The sequence below is a fragment of the Agelaius phoeniceus genome, chromosome 12 (assembly GCF_051311805.1).
Source record: "Agelaius phoeniceus isolate bAgePho1 chromosome 12, bAgePho1.hap1, whole genome shotgun sequence".
In the NCBI taxonomy this organism is placed as follows: Eukaryota; Metazoa; Chordata; class Aves; order Passeriformes; family Icteridae; genus Agelaius; species Agelaius phoeniceus.
In genome coordinates, this window is record NC_135276.1 from 9,851,835 (window position 1) to 9,871,754 (window position 19,920).

Sequence of the window (19,920 nt, forward strand, 5' to 3'; positions counted from 1 at the left end):
GCAGGGGCCATTGAAATGTAAATGAAATGCTTAATGTGACCTTTCTGTGAGTGTTTGGGTCTCTTGTTCTTTCTCCCGTTCTCAGCCGTGTGCACATCACTGAAGCAACATTAAATCACCTAGGCAAGGCTTATGAAGTAGAAGAAGGGAATGGACACCTGAGGGATCCTTACCTTGAATCCATGAATATCAAAACCTACTTAGTGGTTGATCCAAGGGTATGTATTTGTTTTTAAACATATATATTTATTCAAGCGTATACACACATAAGTACATAGGTTTCTGTGGTGCATACAGCTTCTTCATTCAGGAGCAGAATTAGAGCATGGTGTGAGTCACCTGAGTAGCTTGGATTCGGGAGTTCAGATATGAAAGCACATCCTGCATTTTTATGACATGCCTATTACATTGAAGGTAATAAGTGTTATGCTGAAACCTCGTATGTGACCCACTTAGAGTAAAACCACATATTTGACTATGTATTTGTGTGAAGTGTCTCAAAAACCCAGGTCAATAGACGAGGAATGAAAGAATACCTGTACTATGTGGCCACTTCCAGCTAAAATATTCCCTGTAAAATAGCATCAAACATCTTCCTCCCTATCTGAAAAGGAAGATTCACCTTCTATTCAGGGTGTGAAGTTAGCAACTGTGGGTTGCTCCCTTAGAGCTTGCTAACTACAAACACCTGGATTATTGCTATTTGCAATTGGCTTGTGGTTGATGAGTAAAATGTTTCAAATGAAAAAAGAATGCAGATGAGGAACTTCTTTCCTTTCTGAGCTCTACAGGAAGGAACAGCATAGAGCCACTTTTAATTAGCAAGAACTCAATCTTATCTTGGTTATATTTGTCAATACTGCAGTCCCCCTCTAGCTGCACACAGCACATATTCTCAGAATGAGGACCTATGAATATTATAATGGTCTCTGCTCCCTTGAAGATACTTGTGAAATGTTAGAGAATTATCAGTCATTGATGTCTTGGTTTATCCTGTAGTTCTGCAAGGGTATTGCTGTACACACTGTCTGTACTTCCTGACTCAGCACCTGTGACACAGATATAATCTAATGTGGAGTCTGCAATTTGTGGGATCTTCTAACCACTGTTTTGATACACCCCAGCAGCTCAGGAGTTTGGCACCTTTTTTCCCTGCTGTAGTGCTGACTGCAAGGGAACTGTATCTGTTCCTAAGATCCTGTGAGCCCTTGCATCACTCTACATAAACGTGGAGTTTGTTGCAGTGTTGCAAGCCAAGTCTGGTGAAGGCAGCTGAGTCAATTCATTTTGTGTGTGCTGTGATTTGCTTTAGCTCACCTTAATTAAACGAGATAAAGGAGTTGAGGTTGGCTGACATGTTGCTGATGTGTCCAGAGCCCTACAAAACGGCTAGATTTGTGTAATCTTACTCAAACTACTACAGAGCTTCAGTATTTTGTAACTTGCCTGAATTTCTGTTTTGTCCATGCGCGTGTTTTCTTTCTGCTAGTCCAAGCAATGCCTGTCAAACAGCCACGTCCCCAAAGCGCGGGTGAACGACGGGCTGAAGATGCGCGCCTCGGTGCGCATGACGCGGTACCTGGAGTCCTGGGGGGCGGCGCGGCCCTTCGCGCACCTGAGCCACCGCGAGAGCGTCAGCAGCGACTGCTCGGGCTCGCAATGCCGCCGCAGGAAGGTCAGTGATGCTGGGGTCATGGGCAGCCTGCGGCTCAAACTGCTCCAGTGCCGCTGCACACCTGCCTGTGGTGGCTGCGTGGCTGCTGTGACCCTTGGTGTGCAGTGCACCCAGCTGAGAGGGAGCTGTGCCTTGCTCTCTGTAGTTAGGCAGCAGTGCTGCACAGTGCCAGCTTCCATTCTGGAGTTGGGCTTTTCCCAGCCCTGAGCTAATGGGCTGTAGGACAGTGTCTAACCCTCTGTGCCAAAGGAAAGTGAGAAAAGCATGGGAAGATGAACAATGAGAAAGTAGAACTTAAGAAATGCTATTTTATGAACTCCCTCCAGCCTCTTGTTGGGAAATTATATGGAAAGCTATTACTCATACCTTATGTGGAAATACATGATTTGAGATACTGAGTGAAATAACATTTAAGGGGAAGTGTGAATAGGTACAGAGAAATACTGGCTGCTCTCCTCAGAAGTGCATTGCTGTTGTTGCTGTGTTGCCTTTTCCTTGGATTGTTTCAGTCAGAAAAGGCAGACTTTCTGACTTTCTCCTTCTGTCAGACCTTCCCCATTCTCACACTGCCAGTCTCTCTAGCATACTATAATCATAGTATATCCTCATCATAGTATATCCTCAAAGCAAAACTATCTATTTTCCCTATTATTTTTTCCATCTTGAGGTCCTGCCTGGTGCATGTGGTTTTGTAAAAAAAAACCAGATAGATGCACTCGATCCTTAATTGAAATGTATAGAAAATAAGTAGTCCCTCCACATGCTTTCCTGGCAACTGGATTTTATCAGTAAAGAATTTTTAAGATCAAGAATTCTTTGTATTTTTAAGATTTTAAAAAATAAGAAAACGAATTTTTCCTTCCATCTTCCCTTTCTGAAAATTGGAAGCAGGAGATGTGCATGCTGTCAGGTGTGGTCCTGGAGCCACAGCTGTAGTAAATTTTAATTTAAGCATCCATTCAGATGTGTGGAAGTGGTTTCCAGTCTGCTTGCTTTTTCTGGTGCTTGCTTAATTACTTTGGTGTGTAGAGAAAAATGAGAGGGAAGATCTAACGATCTTTTTTGTCAGAAAATATTTCTCACTTGTTCAAGCAGAAAACGTTGCTGGAAAGGATTGGTTTTTAGAAACATTTCTGTTTGAGAATGGTTCTTGATTTCTTTTATTTCTGAATAAAAATGGTTTTGGCAGTTTCTTGATGCTTGTTTCCCATAGTTGTTTGCTAATCAAAGAATGTGTAACTTATTCTGAATTCCTGTTTTATTTAGGAAATACCTTTGTGTTCTACTGGGCGCCAGAGAACTTCTGATAGGTTTGTCAAGTACCTTTTCTCTTTTTTGTGGTCCTGTGCTCCTCTTGCAGTTCAGTGTGCTGTAAGGATCTGATCATTTGGTTGATTAATCACTGTGTGTATGGTAGTCCTGCCTTAGAAAGGTTAAGCTAACGCTTTGGCCTTTGGAAGATTTCTCAGCTCATGTTTGTTATTGTTAGCAGACTCTAAAAGGAGATTCTTGTCTTACTGTCCCTCCCAGTCATTCAAATTCCATTTTGCTTGCTGGGTTGCAGCAAGCAAATTTGTATTACAGTGTGATAAGAATTATCAATGGTACCCATAGCACTGAGGTAAATGAGAAGCTGATTTTCACTTGTGGATCATTCCCTCAGTTTGTCAAAATGCTGTCTTGAAAAATGCATGATTTGGGTAACTAGAGAAATGCTTAGTAAAGTCCTTATAGGTGTGTTTTTTAATCAGTTTGGAGCATTCTGGTTTAACTTTTCCCTGGAGGCTTGCCCCAGTGTGTGGTGATAAAGTGTGCTCTGTACCCATTACTTGTTACTGAGTAGCATTTGTCACACAGACTTCTTTTCATCCTCAGAAATTCATCTCAGAAGGGAAGGATAGAAGAAGATATTTATGATGAAATGATGTCAACCATTGAAGGCCTCAGTTCAACTACGTATGCAGTACTTTCATTTATTCTTCATCTTTTCCTTGAGATTACCCTGCATTCTCAATTTAACCCTAGATATAAAATATATGTATAAAGTTATCAGGATTTTTGTCTTGCCCTTTTTCTGGTCTTTGTTTTTATTTAGTTTCTGGTTTATTTTTGATTTGAATATGAAAGTGTTACTGCATTATTTAGCAAGAAGCCAGTGATTAGTCTTGCTGTTCAAAGTCTTCTTTATTAAAACAAGAAGTGTCATGAGATGGGGTGCTGTTCTGAACAAAAAACTATGTATAAAGTCAAAACAGTGTTGGGGGTAATAAAGTTGCTTTAGTGTCTGGTCCACTGAAGGCAAACGGTCTGTCAGGGGCAGGTAATTCCTTTGGCAGTGCATTTGCATTTAAAAGCAGACTAACACAGGCAGTGGTGATGGTTTGAGTTTTCTTTTTTTCTGTTTTTTTTTTTTTTTTTTAATTTAAAATGCAATATTTACATTCCTAACAAATTCCTCAAACACTGAATTGAAGAAAAACTCTTCCTTCCATCTAAATTCTAGGAATGCTGTACCTCGGGTATTCCTAATAGGAGTCTGACATTATTTGGGGGATTTTTTTTGGAGGCTGTGAGCCCTCTCTAACATCTGCTGTTACACTTTCCTATTCTTTAGCCTTCAGAAAGGTTTGGAGCTACATTTTTCATCTAGCTTAGGCAGATGTTGCTGTCCATGAGTGTTGTGGATCTGCCTGTCAGATGAGTAAAAATGTTATGTTTTTACTGCTTTGTTTTGCTATGAAGCATAAAGACCTTGCAGCAGCATCAGTGTGTTGGGAGTGGCTGTGGGTCTCAGGTGCAGGATGATTTTGTGTCCTGGCCCTGGCCCTGTGTGCTCCTGGTGACCCCTGTCTTTCTCTGGCTGCAGTCCCTGGTGTGGCAGGTCAGATGACTTCTGTGGATTCTCACTGATCTTTGCAGAACCTGGTCTTGAAAAAGAGGTTGGTAAGAACAAAATAATCCTTTCTGGTCTTTGATTTGCCCTTTGGAGCAGCATAAGAATATGTTTGAAATTTTTCATTCTGAAACTGGATTCTGGAGGTGACTGCACATCCTCAGGGGTTTCTGGTAACTAATGGAAAGCAGATTTCAGGAGTGTTTGAACTGGTCAGTGTTCCTTGAGAATGAACATTCTGAGCTTAAGTAAGATTGTCCCTAATCTGTGGTCAAATTCTTGCTATAAGGGAGTTAGTGGGAGTTCGATAATTTTTTTATATAAACGACTTCCCTCAAAAGTAATAAGATTTAAAGAAGGAAAGGAAAAAAAAAGATTTCTGAATCCATAATGAAAACACTTTGTTTGCTGTGGCTGTTCCATTGTAGATATAATGCTGATATTTGTTAGGTGCAGTGTAGTTTTTATGTTTGAATAACTGCTGTTCAATGTACTGTGCTGTGGATGTAGTTACTGGTGTGGGTCTGTACATACACTTTAGGTTTACTTCTGTGTATGTCCTTTCCTGAGGAAAAGGATTTTGACCATGGGCATCTGTGGAGAGCTGTTTTACATACTGCCTAGCTTGGAAATTTGGAAATTATCCTTTGGCCTGGGCTGTTTCCTTGAATGATGTTCAAGTGATTGGGTTTTTTTTGTGATGGTCTTCTTTTGTTCTGCTTTAGTATATTTTTAATAATACAGTATAAACTTGTATATATGTGTCATCACAAGAATGTAATAGAACTAAGAAGAAACACCCCTGAAATGGCCCTGATGCTTTGTTCTCTCTGTTTCAGTACCGCACCATTCCTATTCTGAAACTCAAGAGTTACTTTGCGTGTGCCAGTTTTGTGTTCCTCTGTATATTTGTGATCCAGATGCTTATCATGCCAAAGTAAGTGCTGGTATTTTAATTATTTATAATTCAAATTAACCAACAGCCAAAGTGAACCTCATGTGCATGGAACTTTTTGGAGTTCCTGAGGGGTTAAATTTAAGAAATATACATTCATTTACCCCATGATAAGGGATTGCATTCATGTTGTTGGCATAAGAGCCAAGATATTAGTATGAAAATAAAATAAAAATATTTCTTTAATATTTTGTTTGCTTAGTACACGCAGGGAGGGGGTCAGTTAAGAAATACTATTTTGTAAGAACAGTTGGCTGTAAGGGCATTGAGCAGTAGGAAAATGGGATTTAGCTGGTTAAACTGTGCTCAGTGATCCTTTTCTGTAGAGCTACAAGGAGGCAGCTTTGAGCTGCTAGTCACAGCTCCAGGAAAGCAGAGGATGGATAATTCTGAAGTGTATGGCACCTTTGTTTTCCATGGCTGTTGCAGTGCAGTTTCCATGTGGTTTATGCACAGGGCAGTGGCTCAGGCCATCAGAGCAGAATCTCTTAAAGCAGAGATTGTGCAACAGAGCAACCGTAACCTGTGTGATGTTACTGTTATTCAGTGCTATTTGAAGAAAAACCATATTTAAACTTGGTTTTTTTAGTGCTTTCTTCTTCTGTTTAGAACTGCAGAACTGGGAATTTCCTTTGGAGTTGTTGCCATCATCATTGCACTTATTTTGTTTGTGTGCTTTGCTGAGAAATGTCTGGTAAGTTTACTTTAAAAAACACTTCCTGTTTTCTAAAGTGGATATATTTCAGCAACTTGGTCTGTCTTTTAGACTGATGAAATTTTAGTAATTTCAATAGGAGCTACAGGAGCCTTGAGCCTCAGGTTACCAGAAGATTCCATTGCCTGAAACAGATTTTCATGTCTGAAAATTCTCACAGTAATTCAGAATTATTTGAGTGCAAGAGGGTAGGAGGGAGGACATGGGGTTGGTTTTCTAAAATGTATTTTTATGTTTGTCATTAATAGTAATTTTGGTTGTAAATAGTGTTATTCTCTATTCTGGAAACAATATTGAAATAAGTTGGAACAGAAGATCAGTTTTCATAATAATTTATGAAGTGTAATGAAAATTGCAAACATATGAATAATTTATTGGCAACAATTTCATGGCTGTGAGAATTCCAAATTCGCCATTACATCAATTGAGACACTTTGCACTTGTAGTTCCTTTTTCTTTGCATTATTAAACACATGCAATTACTGTTTAAAAATATATAGTGACAGAGAGAGCCCATAGTGACAGGGTTCAATGATACAGAGTGGAAAAAAAATAAAGTCCTTCTCAGCTCAAGAACTGCCTGGGGGCAATGTGGGAAGAGGAAAGGGATTTTAGAGAAGGGATTCTAGAATGTTCCTTGTGCTCATCAAACCTGCACTGTGCCAGAGCAGGGACGTGCAGCAGCACTGCACTGCAGCACCCAGTGAGGGATGGAGCTCTCCAGGGAAAGAGAATCTCTTCAGAGCCATGGTCAAGCTGTGTGAAGGGGAAAGAAAAAAATAAGAGAAAATTGCACTCAGGACATGGGATAAAGATTTACGACTCATTTAATTGTATGGTCAGACAGATTTATGGATTTTATGTATGTATGGTATTTATGTATAAACATGGATTTTTGCATATATGTCTGTAGAGAGAGACAGGTGTGTGTATATGCATTCATGTGTTTTTTCTACATGGGTAGAAACACATGGAGAAAACAGAAAATTCCAGGAGTGGAATTACATAAGACTTGAGTTTTATGCTTGGAGTGTTTTGGTGTCGCCAAATAATGGAATAATTAATGCTTGAAGTCATTACAATTATATGCTTTAGTGGTTTTTTTTTTGTCTATGGCAACAATTAGAGGACATAGGGATGGCAAGAATGGGGGCTGTCCAGAGTTGGTTTCAATTTATTAATCTGAAAATTTAGTTCCAAATATTATAACTCTATGACTAAAAAAAAACCCACAGAATTTTTACTGCATTTTTATTAACTTTTCTCTAGAACTTTCAAACAGATCATAATTCTGTATTTTTAAAGCACAAATTCAGAAAATTTTAGCACCTAACCCCTTTGAAGAAAGGAAGCATTGTCTCTATTTTCAGCTGGGGAAAGGTGTTAGACATTGAATCAGAATAAGGAGATTCTCAATTAGAATTCCAGTGAAGGCTCTTGACACTCTCCTGCAGAAAAAAAGGTCAACTTTATTTTTAGAAATATTTCTTCCCCTGTATCAAAGTGTTATCTGTTACTGAAATGAATTAATTGTGTTTACAGAAGTGCTGCTCAGACCAATGGCCTCCCCTGCGCCATCTGTGTGCTGTCTCAGAAAAGGTGGAAACAATGCCTTTGCTTAGGCTGCCTCTAGCAGTCATCACTATAGCTGCCTTGCTGACTATAGCCATTTTTAACTTGGTAAGTAGTCACATTAATTGATGAACTTATTGTAAAATCCACAGTTGAAGTAACTTCCTGCTTTCTTTTCATCAAGTACCGGATTTTGCTGCTTTTTCTAATGCCTGACTTACAGCTGAGTTGATTTGCACAGGGAATAGTGCCTGATGTCAAGTAAAAGCATTAAAATAAAAGCTCCTAGTTTGTGGAACTGGAAGTACGCTTGATAGGCTTCAGTTCTACAAACTTTTCTGGTTTTCAAGACAGCACTTATAACAGCTCTTGATTGTAACCCTCCTCACTAAGATGTTTTCCTGTTTTAATGTGGTTTGAAATGTTTGGCAGTGGCAGGCAGCACTTTAAGCAGTTCACTGTGGTATTTGCACTCACTGGTAGTATGTGGGTGAGGGAGGGAAGAATATAGCCTGGCTCTCTTCTAAAAGCCAAGGCATTGGGGATAGGTACTGCTGGAGTAAAGTGGAAATGGCATCTGTCTTTTGAATTTAGTTTGAATATTACATTGCACCCAGGGCATGTACATTTGAACAACTGTCCTTTTTTTTTATTAAGACAAGCTCTGTGTGTTAACAGTTCCACTAAACTGATAGTTAACTACTAAAACTGGTGTCCTGATCCCATGTGTTCCTTTGCCTTGCCATTCTTCTGATTCCATGGGGAGTTCCTTCTGAGAGCAATACTGCAGAAAATGCTTAATTTTCTTTCATAGGGTATTTTTTGCTGGCTTAGGTCCTTGAATTGACTCATAGTGGTGTCATGTGAACACCACCAGAGACAGACTGAAAGAAAACAGGAACAGCAGCTGTGAAACTGGGGGGTGAGACAAAACCACATGTTTGTGCCAGATAGCTGCCAAATTAACATAGCCATAATGTAAACCTTTACCCCCAATTAGAAAATAAGTAAATTTTAACCTTCTTGCAGCTTGTGTGTGCATATATGTTTAGTACAACTACATGGGATGCAATTGTATTTCAAAATTTATTCAGTAGCACTGAAAAGACAACCAGATCATCGCTCTTTGTAAAATATATAGGGAAAAAATCAGTGATTACCTGCTCATTAGTTTGTATGCTGGTTTTATTGATTTGTTTTGCTTTGTGTTTTTTTTTCTTCCCCTCCAATAAATCAAGACTACTGAAAAGAACAAACCTGCCAACTTTACTGGATCAAATGACCTGAATGCTACCACCTATGTGAGTAGAGTACCATCTTAATTTCTAAGATTGAAGTGAAATGAGTCTTGGATGGTGGGTATAGAATCATAGAACATCCTGAATTGGGTAGGATGATGTCATGATGGATGGCAATATTTTTATATTTTTTTCTTTTTATTTATAAAGATAGGGTTTTGGGTTTTTTTAACTATTGAACATGAAGACTTGCTCATGGCACAAGGCAGTTTTAAGGGATATTTTGTATTTTTATATATAGCTTTCTTGTGCATCCTTTGGGGATTTTCAGAAGTCAGGAGTATTCATGTATAAAACTGAAGTTTTGGTCTTTCAGCATCTTTGAAAGGTGTTCTCCAGCATTTCTGTAAGGGTAAATTCAGCACTTACTAGTGACACAAAAGTATTATTTCTGGGAGTTTCACTTTTTATATCTTTAATGCCAAAGTAGTGCTCTATTTTGAGTTCATCCAAATGTTTGGGATGCTCCTTTGTCACCTGGACACCTCTTTAGATGATGGATATGTTTTTGAATTATGTGCAGCAAGGTGTGTGAGGAGCCTTTCATTCAGGTGCTTATGACAAATGATAAGTTACACAAATGAAATGCACATTGTGCTCACCTGGTGATTTTTTTTTTTCTTGTATGTATCAGGGTTTTGGAAACACAACTCATTCCTGCATAGAGGAAACTGTAAGTAGTGAATGCATCTTAGGCCTGATCTTTGAATGTGGTGTACATTACTGACAAATGGCAGGTTCTGTTGTATAAAAGGAAGCTTTTCTAGATATATGACAGCAGAAAAATTGTTCATGAAATCAAGATAATTTAGCTGCTGTTGTTTTGCTAAGTAAAGTATGGCTTTGCAGTTTTTAGAGATTTCAGACTGAGAAGTAGGTCTAAATCTTTAAGGAAAAAACAGCAGAATAGGGTGATGATAATGTTGGAGTCTGAAGATGAGAGCTGTACTTGCAAGTGTCCCAGTAAAGTGTTTTTACAGAGTGAAAGGGCTTAAGTGGCTGACAGACCTCTCTTAGGATGACAGAGTTGGGGTAATGTGTAATATATGGGCTCTGATTAGGAGTTGCTTCATAAATTGTTCTGGTTTCATTCACTTCAGTAGAAATGTTAATTATTTGGCCAAGAACCTCACAGTTCTGTAGTAGGCCTGTGCTATTACAGATGGGAAAACTGTGCTTTGTGCACTGAGGAGCAGAAGCTGAGGTGATTTTGGAGCTGCTTGCAGGCAGCTGACAGCTGTGCCCGTGGCTGCAGGCAGCAGTCCTGTCTGCACCACACACCTGGTGCTGCCGGCTGCAGGCTGACCTTGGACACTCTCCCTGAGCTGGGATCCCCTGGCAAAGGGCTCAGCAATTCCATCAAGGGGACAGTGGCCATAGCTTGGTAATGCTTCTTAGCATCAATCACAGCTCTTCTGAGGAGCTGTGTCCCAGGCTGGATAACCAGGCACAGCCTCCATGTGTTACTGGTGTGGGAGCTGGGAATGGGGCATCTGCTCTAGGTTACAATGGGAAAGCACAGTCAGAACAGGATTAGAGTGCTGGATTTGCTGGTTCTATGGACTGTGAACCTACTTTAGATTACTCTCAAACTTTAAATAAATAATTGCTTAAATTAATAAACTTCAGAAGATAAATTCTCAACACTTCAGTTTTTATTTGGCATTGCTTACTTACGTTGATTTTTTTTTTGTTTAAATATTTTTGTTTACCCATAACAAATTATAAAAGTAAAGGAAAATCATTATTAAGTTCATCCTTTTAGTGACATTAAAAACAAAGCTTTAATTGCAATGATCATGAGCTCAAAGAATTTGCTGTGGTTTGAACATTTCTTAGACATAAGTTCTGAATAATGCAAAGGCTCTTTACCTTTACATTTCTCTTTACAGTATTATGCTTACTGCTGTATACTGGGGTTCATTGCCTGCTCGGTATTTCTTCAAATGAGCTTCGAACTCAAAGTTCTCTTCCTGTCCATTGCTGTGACTGTCTACCTCATCATTTTTAATACCCTTCATCACAAAGACAACTATGGCAACAGTACCAGGTGCACTGTAAAGTTTCTCATCCTTTTATGTTTCATTTAAGGAAGTGTTAGATTTTTGTGCACTTACTGGAATACTGAAATATCAAAATCATGTAAGCCAGACATTGCAAACCTTTCTGTAAAGTTAACAACATGGAAATCCTATTTGACCATGCCACCTTTTTTTACATATACTTTTTAAACAAAGTATATGTTCTCTGAAAAAATTCTGTCATGTGGCTTCTGAGATCCCTAGAAGCCTTGGATTACATTAAAGACTAGAGAGAAGAATATTTATGTCATATTAAGGTTGATCTTATGTTATGAAGAAAAGCTAAAAGTCTGAGGGTCAAGCTTGGTAGTCAATAGGATGGTGAACTCTTACTGGTACTGTGAAAAATAACAGCAGTTTACCTGATCCAATTGCAGAAACTGAAAATACTGAAGAGAAATCACATGCAAAGGCTTTACTGTTAGTTTTTAAGTCTTTCTCAGATTCCTCAGCATAGTCTCATAGTTGAAGATTAGAATAAATTTATTTTGCAGGGGCTGTAAGCTGTCAGCACACCTTAAAAAAGCTTGAGTGAACTTAATCATTCATATGATGAGAATTTAATTTGCATTTGTAAAAAGTAATAGATGTGGTAAGACTGATCTTACTATGAAATATGAGCAGTGATTCAGATACAGATATAATTTAACTGCTGTCTTTGTCTTAGGAATTCAGGTTTTTAATTTGTTATTGTCTTTCCTTCCACAAATAAGAAAGTTTCTTTTACTACTTAAGGTTTTGTTGGCTGTGTTTTTGTAGGGTGGTGTGGGGTGGGAGCTGAAACTCAGTCTGGTGGAAATTAAGATGGCTCCATTAAGATAAAGCCCTGTTTACTTGAGCATCTCACTCAGCATCTCACAACAGCTACTGAACAAGGTTTCAACACCCAGTGTGCTGTGATGTGCAATGCACCATTCCATGTGTTGGACTGGCTGATAGCCCTTTCTGGTTGTTGGGACAGGACCTGTCCCCAGCCAGCCAATGGCACAAATGAACCCTGTGGTGCAGGTCTGGACAGGCACCCTCTTCCCCTCACCTCCCACCCCAACCCTCCAGTGTGCTGATTTTCTTAAAGCATACAGATGACTTTGTATTGCTTTCTTATTTTCAGGTTTTTCATCAAAGAGCCAAGGATAATGACTAATTTGTATCTGGTTCTGTTTTACATAACCCTAGTTTTACTTGCAAAACAGGTATGTATTTAAAATGCAATCCTGTATAATTCCTTTACTTGCAGCAAGTTGATTTAAATAAAATGCAAAAGTGTTGTTCCTTGAAATTGTGCTTTTAATAAGTATATATTTTTTGTCTTCTTTTAGTATTCTGGTCTTGCAGATAACACACATGTAATTAGGTTTTGGTAATGAAAGAATTTTTACTGTGGAAGGATGGGAACATTTTTCTAGTTTTCAACAGTGTTTGCATCACAGTCATGAGAACTTCCTGGTTCTTCCAGTTTTGATCTATCTGTATTTATATACCATTATTCATTCTAAATCAACATAGCAATTCAAGATGAAAATAATTATATTACTAAAGTGTCATTTTGGCAAATACACCTGATGGTATCAAGTGACATTTGGTCTTAGTGGCTGCTTCATATTTTTCTGACCTTTGGTCTCAAAGCACATTTTTCATCTAACTATATAGACTCAAAAGGCCTTGAATAAATTGCTACTACCCTTCTTCAGAAAATTGCCTAATATTTTTCAGTGAGTTATTTTATGGATTTAATTTGTCATATTTGTTCTCTTTGCAGATTGACTATTACTGTCGACTGGATTGTCTGTGGAAGAATAAGTTTAAAAAGGAACATGAACAATTTGAAACTATGGAGAATGTTAACAGGCTTTTGCTGGAAAATGTTCTTCCAGCACATGTTGCTGCATATTTCATTGGAGAAAAACGAAATGAGGTGTGTTGAGCTTCCCCTATGTGAAGGACAGCAAATTGGGTTTCTGTGATATATAGTACACATGATGTGAAAAATAACACAGACTGTAAACTTCTGCAATCTTTGCCTCTTGTTTGTATTCCAAGACCTTTGTAAACCCAAGAACCTGTTAACCAGATAGCCTCAAAAAAATGAAAACTTCTAGTGTCAGTCCCTGAAATCTGTTCTCGGAATTAGTAGTTCAGCTTCAGGACACAGTTTAAGTTTGGCAAATATTTAAATGAGATTTACTGCTTTCCAAAGACTGTATTTTACCAGAGAGGATAGGTCATAGTTTTTAGAGATATGAGTTGAGGAGCAGATAGTGTCTCCCAGAGAAAAGTTCATTGATAATGACTTTTTTTTAAAGAAATCTCATTCTGCCAGCATGTCATAAGAGAGAACAATGCTGTGTCTCAGAAGAGTGACAGTGTCCAAGTGGATGAAAATGTTTAAGGTATCTTTAAGGAATCTCAGCTTTTCCTTAGGAAAATCCACTTTGTTAATGTTTCTGATAGAATAAGAGATGTGGTTGACTTCATAGGAAAGCTGTAATTTGATTACTGGTAACAAACAAGTATCATGAGTGTGAGTAGCTGTGGGGGAATGTGGCTGCTGACAATGTGTGGGTTTATTGCTTTCCTTTAGGACTGGTACCATCAATCCTATGACTGTGTCTGTGTCATGTTTGCATCAGTACCAGATTTTAAGGTGTTTTACACTGAATGTGATGTCAATAAAGAAGGCTTGGAATGCTTGAGGCTGTTAAATGAAATCATTGCTGATTTTGATGAGGTAATTAAGCTTCTGTCATAAATGCACTGGATTACATATTTACTGCAAAATGAATGTTTCACTAGATCTGTGAGCATTAGAGGGGGAAAAACCTTTTTTTTGCTGTACTAATATTCTGACTTCAGCCTTGCAACCTTGAAAGGTATTTTCTCATCTGGTTGGGATTTTCAAGTACATCATCTAATCTATTAGAAGTATGGTTTGAAAGTCCTGACTTTAGGGACTTTATTTCACTGACTTCAGTGCTTTCATTTCTCCTGTGAGTGGGTAGAGCAAGACTGTGAAACTAATCCTCAGTGTTTTATCTAATCTTCATGTGAGTGATCGTATTGCTAGAGATGTTTAATGCTTATGGTAGACAGTATAAGATTTCTGGTTAAATACTACACTGAAATGAGGTATTAAAGTCTGAAGTTTTTGTTTTCTTTCCATTCAAACAGCTCTTGTTAAAACCTAAATTTAGTGGTGTTGAAAAAATAAAAACAATTGGAAGCACTTACATGGCAGCAGCTGGTCTCAGTGTTACACCAGGCCAGGAGAACAACCAGGTATGTTGGCTCTGAATCTGCCTTCAGTATTCTGTGGGTGCATAGGTGTGTTCAAAGTAACAAAATGTAACATGATATGAAAAAGTAATACATGAGTGCTGACTTCCTGAAATGCGGAAAAAGATGACAATATTGTATTGTCTCCTGTTGAATTCACTATTTATCTCCTAGTTCTATTTTATTTCTGAATTAAGGTATTCAGTCTGTAATCCCAGCATAATTTTTACATCTTTCATCTTTGATTCCAGTAGTTTAACATTCCTAGATGCATAAGAGAAGGGCTCTAATAATAAGGGAGCCAAAGAAAAGGCCACTTCAGAACTGGGCAGTAGGCTTTTTGTGATACCTGAGAACTGGCACAGAAAGAGAATCTTCAAGTGCCACATTAGGTCTGTTACCCAGAAGAATTAATACCAATTTCTCTGGCTCATTTTCAGTATAGCAGGTCTGTGTATGACATTAAGATGCATATAATAATATACCCAAAACATGTAAAATTAAAGGTGAAACCCTAAAGGACAGACAATAATTTGTTAAAAAATTTAATCATATCATGCTTGTTGCCTCACAGACATCCCAGCTCTACTTAGTGGAGTTCTGAAATTCTGCAGTTCTGCATTGACAAGGATGAGTGGTCTCATCCTTATAAACACTCCAGTCACTTCTAGCACTGCTTTGGAGTAGCAGCCTGACACAGCCTTTCATGTTCCAGTTTGGTCATTAATCTGTGTTATGACTTGCACAGGATAGGGAAAGGCAGCACGCTCACATTGGGATTATGGTGGAGTATGGAATTGCCCTGATGAGCAAACTGGATGGCATCAACCGACATTCCTTCAACAACTTCCGCCTACGTGTGGGTGAGTTCTGTGTGTGGGGTGTGAGCCCCACAGCTCAGACAAGGGAGGAATGGCAGGATGAGGTAGGTCCAAGTGCTGAATAGCAAAGGCAATATTGTCTGGTCAGCTCCTTTAGACAGGCCAAGCTCCTCCACAGATGGGCTTTTCTCATTACTGGAGGGAGCAGCAGGAAGAGTGCAGCTGGATGACTTTGGAGGAAATGAAAGATACAGATTGAAGAGCCAAGTACCCTGTTAGTGACTGTTGACTAAAGACAGTATTGTCATTACAATGCTCATTTCTGTATATTTAAAGTAGAAGAGGAAGAATTTTGCTTTGTGTCCTAGATCTCCTGAGCCTCAGTATGAATACTTACAGAACAGCACTAATACTGATTGCTAGAAAGGTGTTGCAGAGTTAAGTTTTGGGATGTTTTTTTCCCCTGAAGCTACAGCTAACACAATCACATCCCTTTCTACCTCAGTAATGACACCTGCCTGTGTTTCTGCAGGGATTAATCATGGCCCTGTGATTGCTGGTGTGATTGGAGCCCGGAAGCCTCAGTATGACATCTGGGGCAACACTGTTAATGTTGCCAGCCGAATGGAGAGCACAGGGGAGCTTGGCAAGATCCAGGTAAAACTATGAGCCTTGCAGTGTCCAAGGCTCTAATTTCTAATTGGTTGTGGAATTTTGCTTCAATGTGAATAATCAGAAGAATTTCACAGGAGTTTCTAATTCTTTTCACACAAAGGTCACCGAAGAAACAAGCAAAATACTACAGGAGCTGGGATACTCATGTGAATGTAGGGGACTCATTAATGTCAAAGGCAAGGGAGAACTGAGGACTTACTTTGTTTGCACTGAGACAGCCAAATTCCAAGGCATGGGACTGAACTGAGGCTACAATGAAGTTAATCAAAATAGACTTAGATCTGCCTCCCTTCTGTGAAGACGTAGAATTTCCCTCCTTATGTGAAGGACTTTATTCTAAAAACATATATATACTGTTCCTATCTCTTCTACATCTCAAGATGAGAGAATTTTTTTTTTTAATAAAGAAGAATTCTGAGAAGTTCCTAGAAGATACACAACCATCAGTCTGACAAAGGCTACTTTTTCCTGAAGTAATTTGAGGATTTACCTGGAATTGCCATGAGGCCTTTTCAGTTAGTTGCTTTCCTTACCTGCACTGGGAGTCTTAACAGCTCCGGTGACAACTAGTGTGGATACACTGTAGAACTCATTCCTGTGTTAAAACATTCCATTGCCTGCTTGACACACACCTGCTTCCAGTATTGTGTTTGTCCTGATGTGTGTGCTGATACTGAGGGCACTGCTATCCTGCTTTTAATGCTGAACACACTGCACAGCACAAGACAGCTGAGTAATGGGAAGAGGAATGCAAGGAAACTCAAGTGTATCACATGATAACTGTGCTGAGCTCTTTTGGGAAAAAACCTGAATTGCACAGGATGAGGTCACTTCACCACCCTGCCTCCTCCACAGCAGTACCTTGTGTTCTGCAGATATTTCCATGACCAAGAGCTGATCAGAAATAACTTTAATCTAGTTCAGTGTGTTTACATTATATTACATGTTCTCCTTTGTATTTCTCTGCAATTAGTGTCTGTATGTGCATTTTGTTCTGTCACGGTAAATCTTTAATTTTTTACTTTAAATTTCAAAAAGTACAACTGATGGTGAGGAGCACAGGGATCAGGCTCTGACAGCAGCTGGTGTTGCTGATCCCAGCAGGAATTCTGATTCTATGCTGTGTTCTTGAGGGCACTTAGGGAAGAAAAAAAACTGTTCTGAATTGCTGGGAAGCTGAAGAACAGAATTACTGAAATAGTATTAGAAACAGTAGCAGATACTGTATAAACAGAACTGTGTCTGTGGTGGGGTTTGCTTTTTTTTTGTGTTCTTATTTCTAAGATTTGACCAGCCACTGGCTGGTTTCTACGCCTTTCAAAGGCAGTGCAGTTTTTTTCATAAACTGTTTTTGAGGTTACAAAAGGATGTATGGAAAAAATGTGTTCATAATGAAATGTTTCAGCAGAGCCCCAGTACTGGAAGTACGAGTAGAGCATTCATGAGATCATTGTGGACATGGTGTAAATTAATTTAGTTTGTAAGGTTTTGAAGCTGTTAGTGTCCTTTGCTAATTTCTACATTGGCATTTTTTACCTACTGCAACCTCCTCACCTGTTTGCTGTTGGTGGAGATGACAGTAGTTTGTAAGGCTGGCATCTTGTGCCCTGTTATGTCCCTTACCAAGGATGGGTTCCCCCTTTCCCCATACAGCAGGTTAGGGCTGGACAGCAGCAGTGACTGGGGAGTACAACACCTGCTTGGTTGAGCCTTACTCCTACAACCAGCACTTCCTAATGCTTCTGGGTTTAGTACCAACCCATCCTGGACAAGTGTTTCAGCAGTCCTGTGCTTCACTGCTGCTTTCTAATTACTGTGTAATTTCTTTAGAAGAGGAAGGGACTATATTTCAAAACAGGAACAAACCTAAATATTGTCCAGCTGTGGATTAAAAATCATATGTGTAGTCTTTGTCAATTTTGTAGATCAAATCTATGTGTGTAGTAGGTCTCCAACAGAAAACAGCATGTAAGAAAACCTGAATTTGAGGTTGTAAGTTCAGGCATGGGCTCTGCTGAAGAAAGAAGTGACATAATCACTGTTGTGTTAGTGCAAGTCAGTGTTGTAGCTGAATAAACCTTCAAACAGCTTTTACTACTCTTGTATGTTGTGTATTTGTAGTTACAGGTGTTTAGCAAGCATTTCTTTAGAGGTATTTATTGTTTTACAGGACCATGCATGTGTCAAAGGTTCCTTGCAGCAGTCTTTGATGTCATGTTAGGTAAAGTGACCATGTGTCTCATGTATCTATTTTGAAAAGTGCATTATGCCTATAAATAGAGCTGGCTCTGAAGTGCTCCTGTTCACAGACCTAGTAGACTGTAGATGTAAGTTATCTATGAGAGAACATTTGCTGTCTGTAACAGCATTTTGAAATGCTTTTGTTTACATGATGTTGCCTGTAAGGCTGGTAACTTACTTGGGTGTAACTTCAACTCAACCTCATTTGCAGAAGTGGCAGGAAGAGCTGCAGCTTCCAAAGGGGAAGGAGTTGGGTTTGGTTGCAGGTTTAAAAAGAATGCTCACTTGGTGTGCTGTGCACAGCCTTCTTGGGGAAGTTAGAAACTGTGTGTAATGAAAAAGAGGATGACTAATTTCTCACCAGAATTGGAACTGTATAATATGAGAGCTATATTCAACCACAGAAAAAGTGCAACTTAACAAGCAACTGTATTGAAATAATTGTTTTCAGCAGTCCTGAGATTGAACTGTGAAACATTGAAGAAACAATCTTGGTGGAAAAATCTTCCTTGCAGCATTATTTTTTTTTCTTAAGTGGAAAAAATGGCACTGTATCTAATTTGAAGAGCTAATACTATCTGGAACTAGGAATCTGGTTTAAAGAACAAACTTTTGTTTTTACTAAGAAATAAAAAGCTTATTGAAACATGTCTGGTTTTGCAATTATTTTGATGGAGATACCCATGAAAAGGAGGTATGTATTTTATAGTGCTGCACACTTAATGGAAATGTTTTTACTGATAAACTAAACTCAGTATTTATCTTTCTAAAAAATGTTGCCAGTAGAAAATGCTTAGAGTGATATCCACGTGTTCAACAGCTGATGAGAAATCCTTCTGTCACTGGCAGCCACCTCCTGCACCATCCAAAAGGTGAGTGATGGGCAATGAGATGCTAGGGAAGGAGCCAGGAAGGATTTGGCTGGCACATTTGCCCTGAATCTTGTAGCATGAAAATGATTTATATGGTAATAGAAGAATTTATTCCCTGGGGTAATAATTCAGCTGCTATTACCTAGAACTGAAAAAACTCCAGTGGTGACTATTAAGTCTTCTGGGACAATTGAAACTACTGGAGAAAAACCCAGGCTGACAGTTAAAAATTTTGCAATATATTTTAGTAATTGTGAAAGTTTAAAAACAAATCTTTCTGCAGCATTTTCAGAGAGGAAGGAAGGGAGGAAGGAAGCAAGGATGATGTTGGCCAGAAGACTAAGGGGAGAGGGAATTCACAATGCTCTTTGGCCTGTAGGTTACCTCTTAGTTCAGTTCCCAGCCACTGCACACATCAGCAATGGCTGGAACCCTGCAGCTCATTCCTCTTGACTCCAGGGTTATACTGGAATCAGGGATTAAAAAAAGCAACATTTAAAAACAATTCAGGATGCCTATGGTAGAAGCCATGTGTGCAGCACTGTGTGACAGTGTGAGAGCAAATGGGGAGCACAGGGGAAAAGCCTACTTGGGTGTGGCACTGGCTGCACCTGTACCCAGGCCATGCTGCAGCTCTCTGTGCCTGAGGGCTGTGCTGCTGGTCTGCACCTCTGGGGAACAGGGAATGTCCCTTCATGTGAGAAGCTTTCTGATAAGCAGGCCTAGAACCATTATCCAGGCATAATAAGAACTGTCAGGCTGCATGTCTCAGAGATGTGCACCACATCCAGGGGTACTTGTACTTGCTGCCACTGTTAGTCTCACTTCTGGTCATGGGTCTGAGCTTGC

The 19,920-nt window shown here is 39.1% G+C and overlaps 1 protein-coding gene across 5 annotated transcripts in view; it reads left to right on the forward strand.

Moving 5' to 3' along the window:
• Positions 1 to 18,849, forward strand: part of ADCY7 (adenylate cyclase 7) — a 60,284-nt gene extending 41,435 nt beyond the window's left edge. For all 5 annotated transcript variants that reach the window (XM_054640881.2, XM_077184987.1, XM_077184988.1 and 2 more), the window contains 18 exons: positions 86 to 218; positions 1,490 to 1,675; positions 2,942 to 2,985; positions 3,551 to 3,631; positions 4,542 to 4,614; positions 5,408 to 5,505; positions 6,133 to 6,217; positions 7,781 to 7,918; positions 9,049 to 9,111; positions 9,743 to 9,781; positions 11,001 to 11,158; positions 12,301 to 12,382; positions 12,949 to 13,104; positions 13,771 to 13,917; positions 14,358 to 14,465; positions 15,211 to 15,325; positions 15,816 to 15,940; positions 16,059 to 18,849. In XM_054640881.2, coding sequence (XP_054496856.2) covers positions 86 to 218; positions 1,490 to 1,675; positions 2,942 to 2,985; positions 3,551 to 3,631; positions 4,542 to 4,614; positions 5,408 to 5,505; positions 6,133 to 6,217; positions 7,781 to 7,918; positions 9,049 to 9,111; positions 9,743 to 9,781; positions 11,001 to 11,158; positions 12,301 to 12,382; positions 12,949 to 13,104; positions 13,771 to 13,917; positions 14,358 to 14,465; positions 15,211 to 15,325; positions 15,816 to 15,940; positions 16,059 to 16,205 — 1,978 coding nt within the window. In that variant the 3' untranslated portion in view covers positions 16,206 to 18,849. The remainder of the gene's footprint in view (positions 1 to 85; positions 219 to 1,489; positions 1,676 to 2,941; positions 2,986 to 3,550; positions 3,632 to 4,541; positions 4,615 to 5,407; positions 5,506 to 6,132; positions 6,218 to 7,780; positions 7,919 to 9,048; positions 9,112 to 9,742; positions 9,782 to 11,000; positions 11,159 to 12,300; positions 12,383 to 12,948; positions 13,105 to 13,770; positions 13,918 to 14,357; positions 14,466 to 15,210; positions 15,326 to 15,815; positions 15,941 to 16,058) is intronic.
• The last annotated feature ends 1,071 nt before the right edge of the window (positions 18,850 to 19,920 follow it).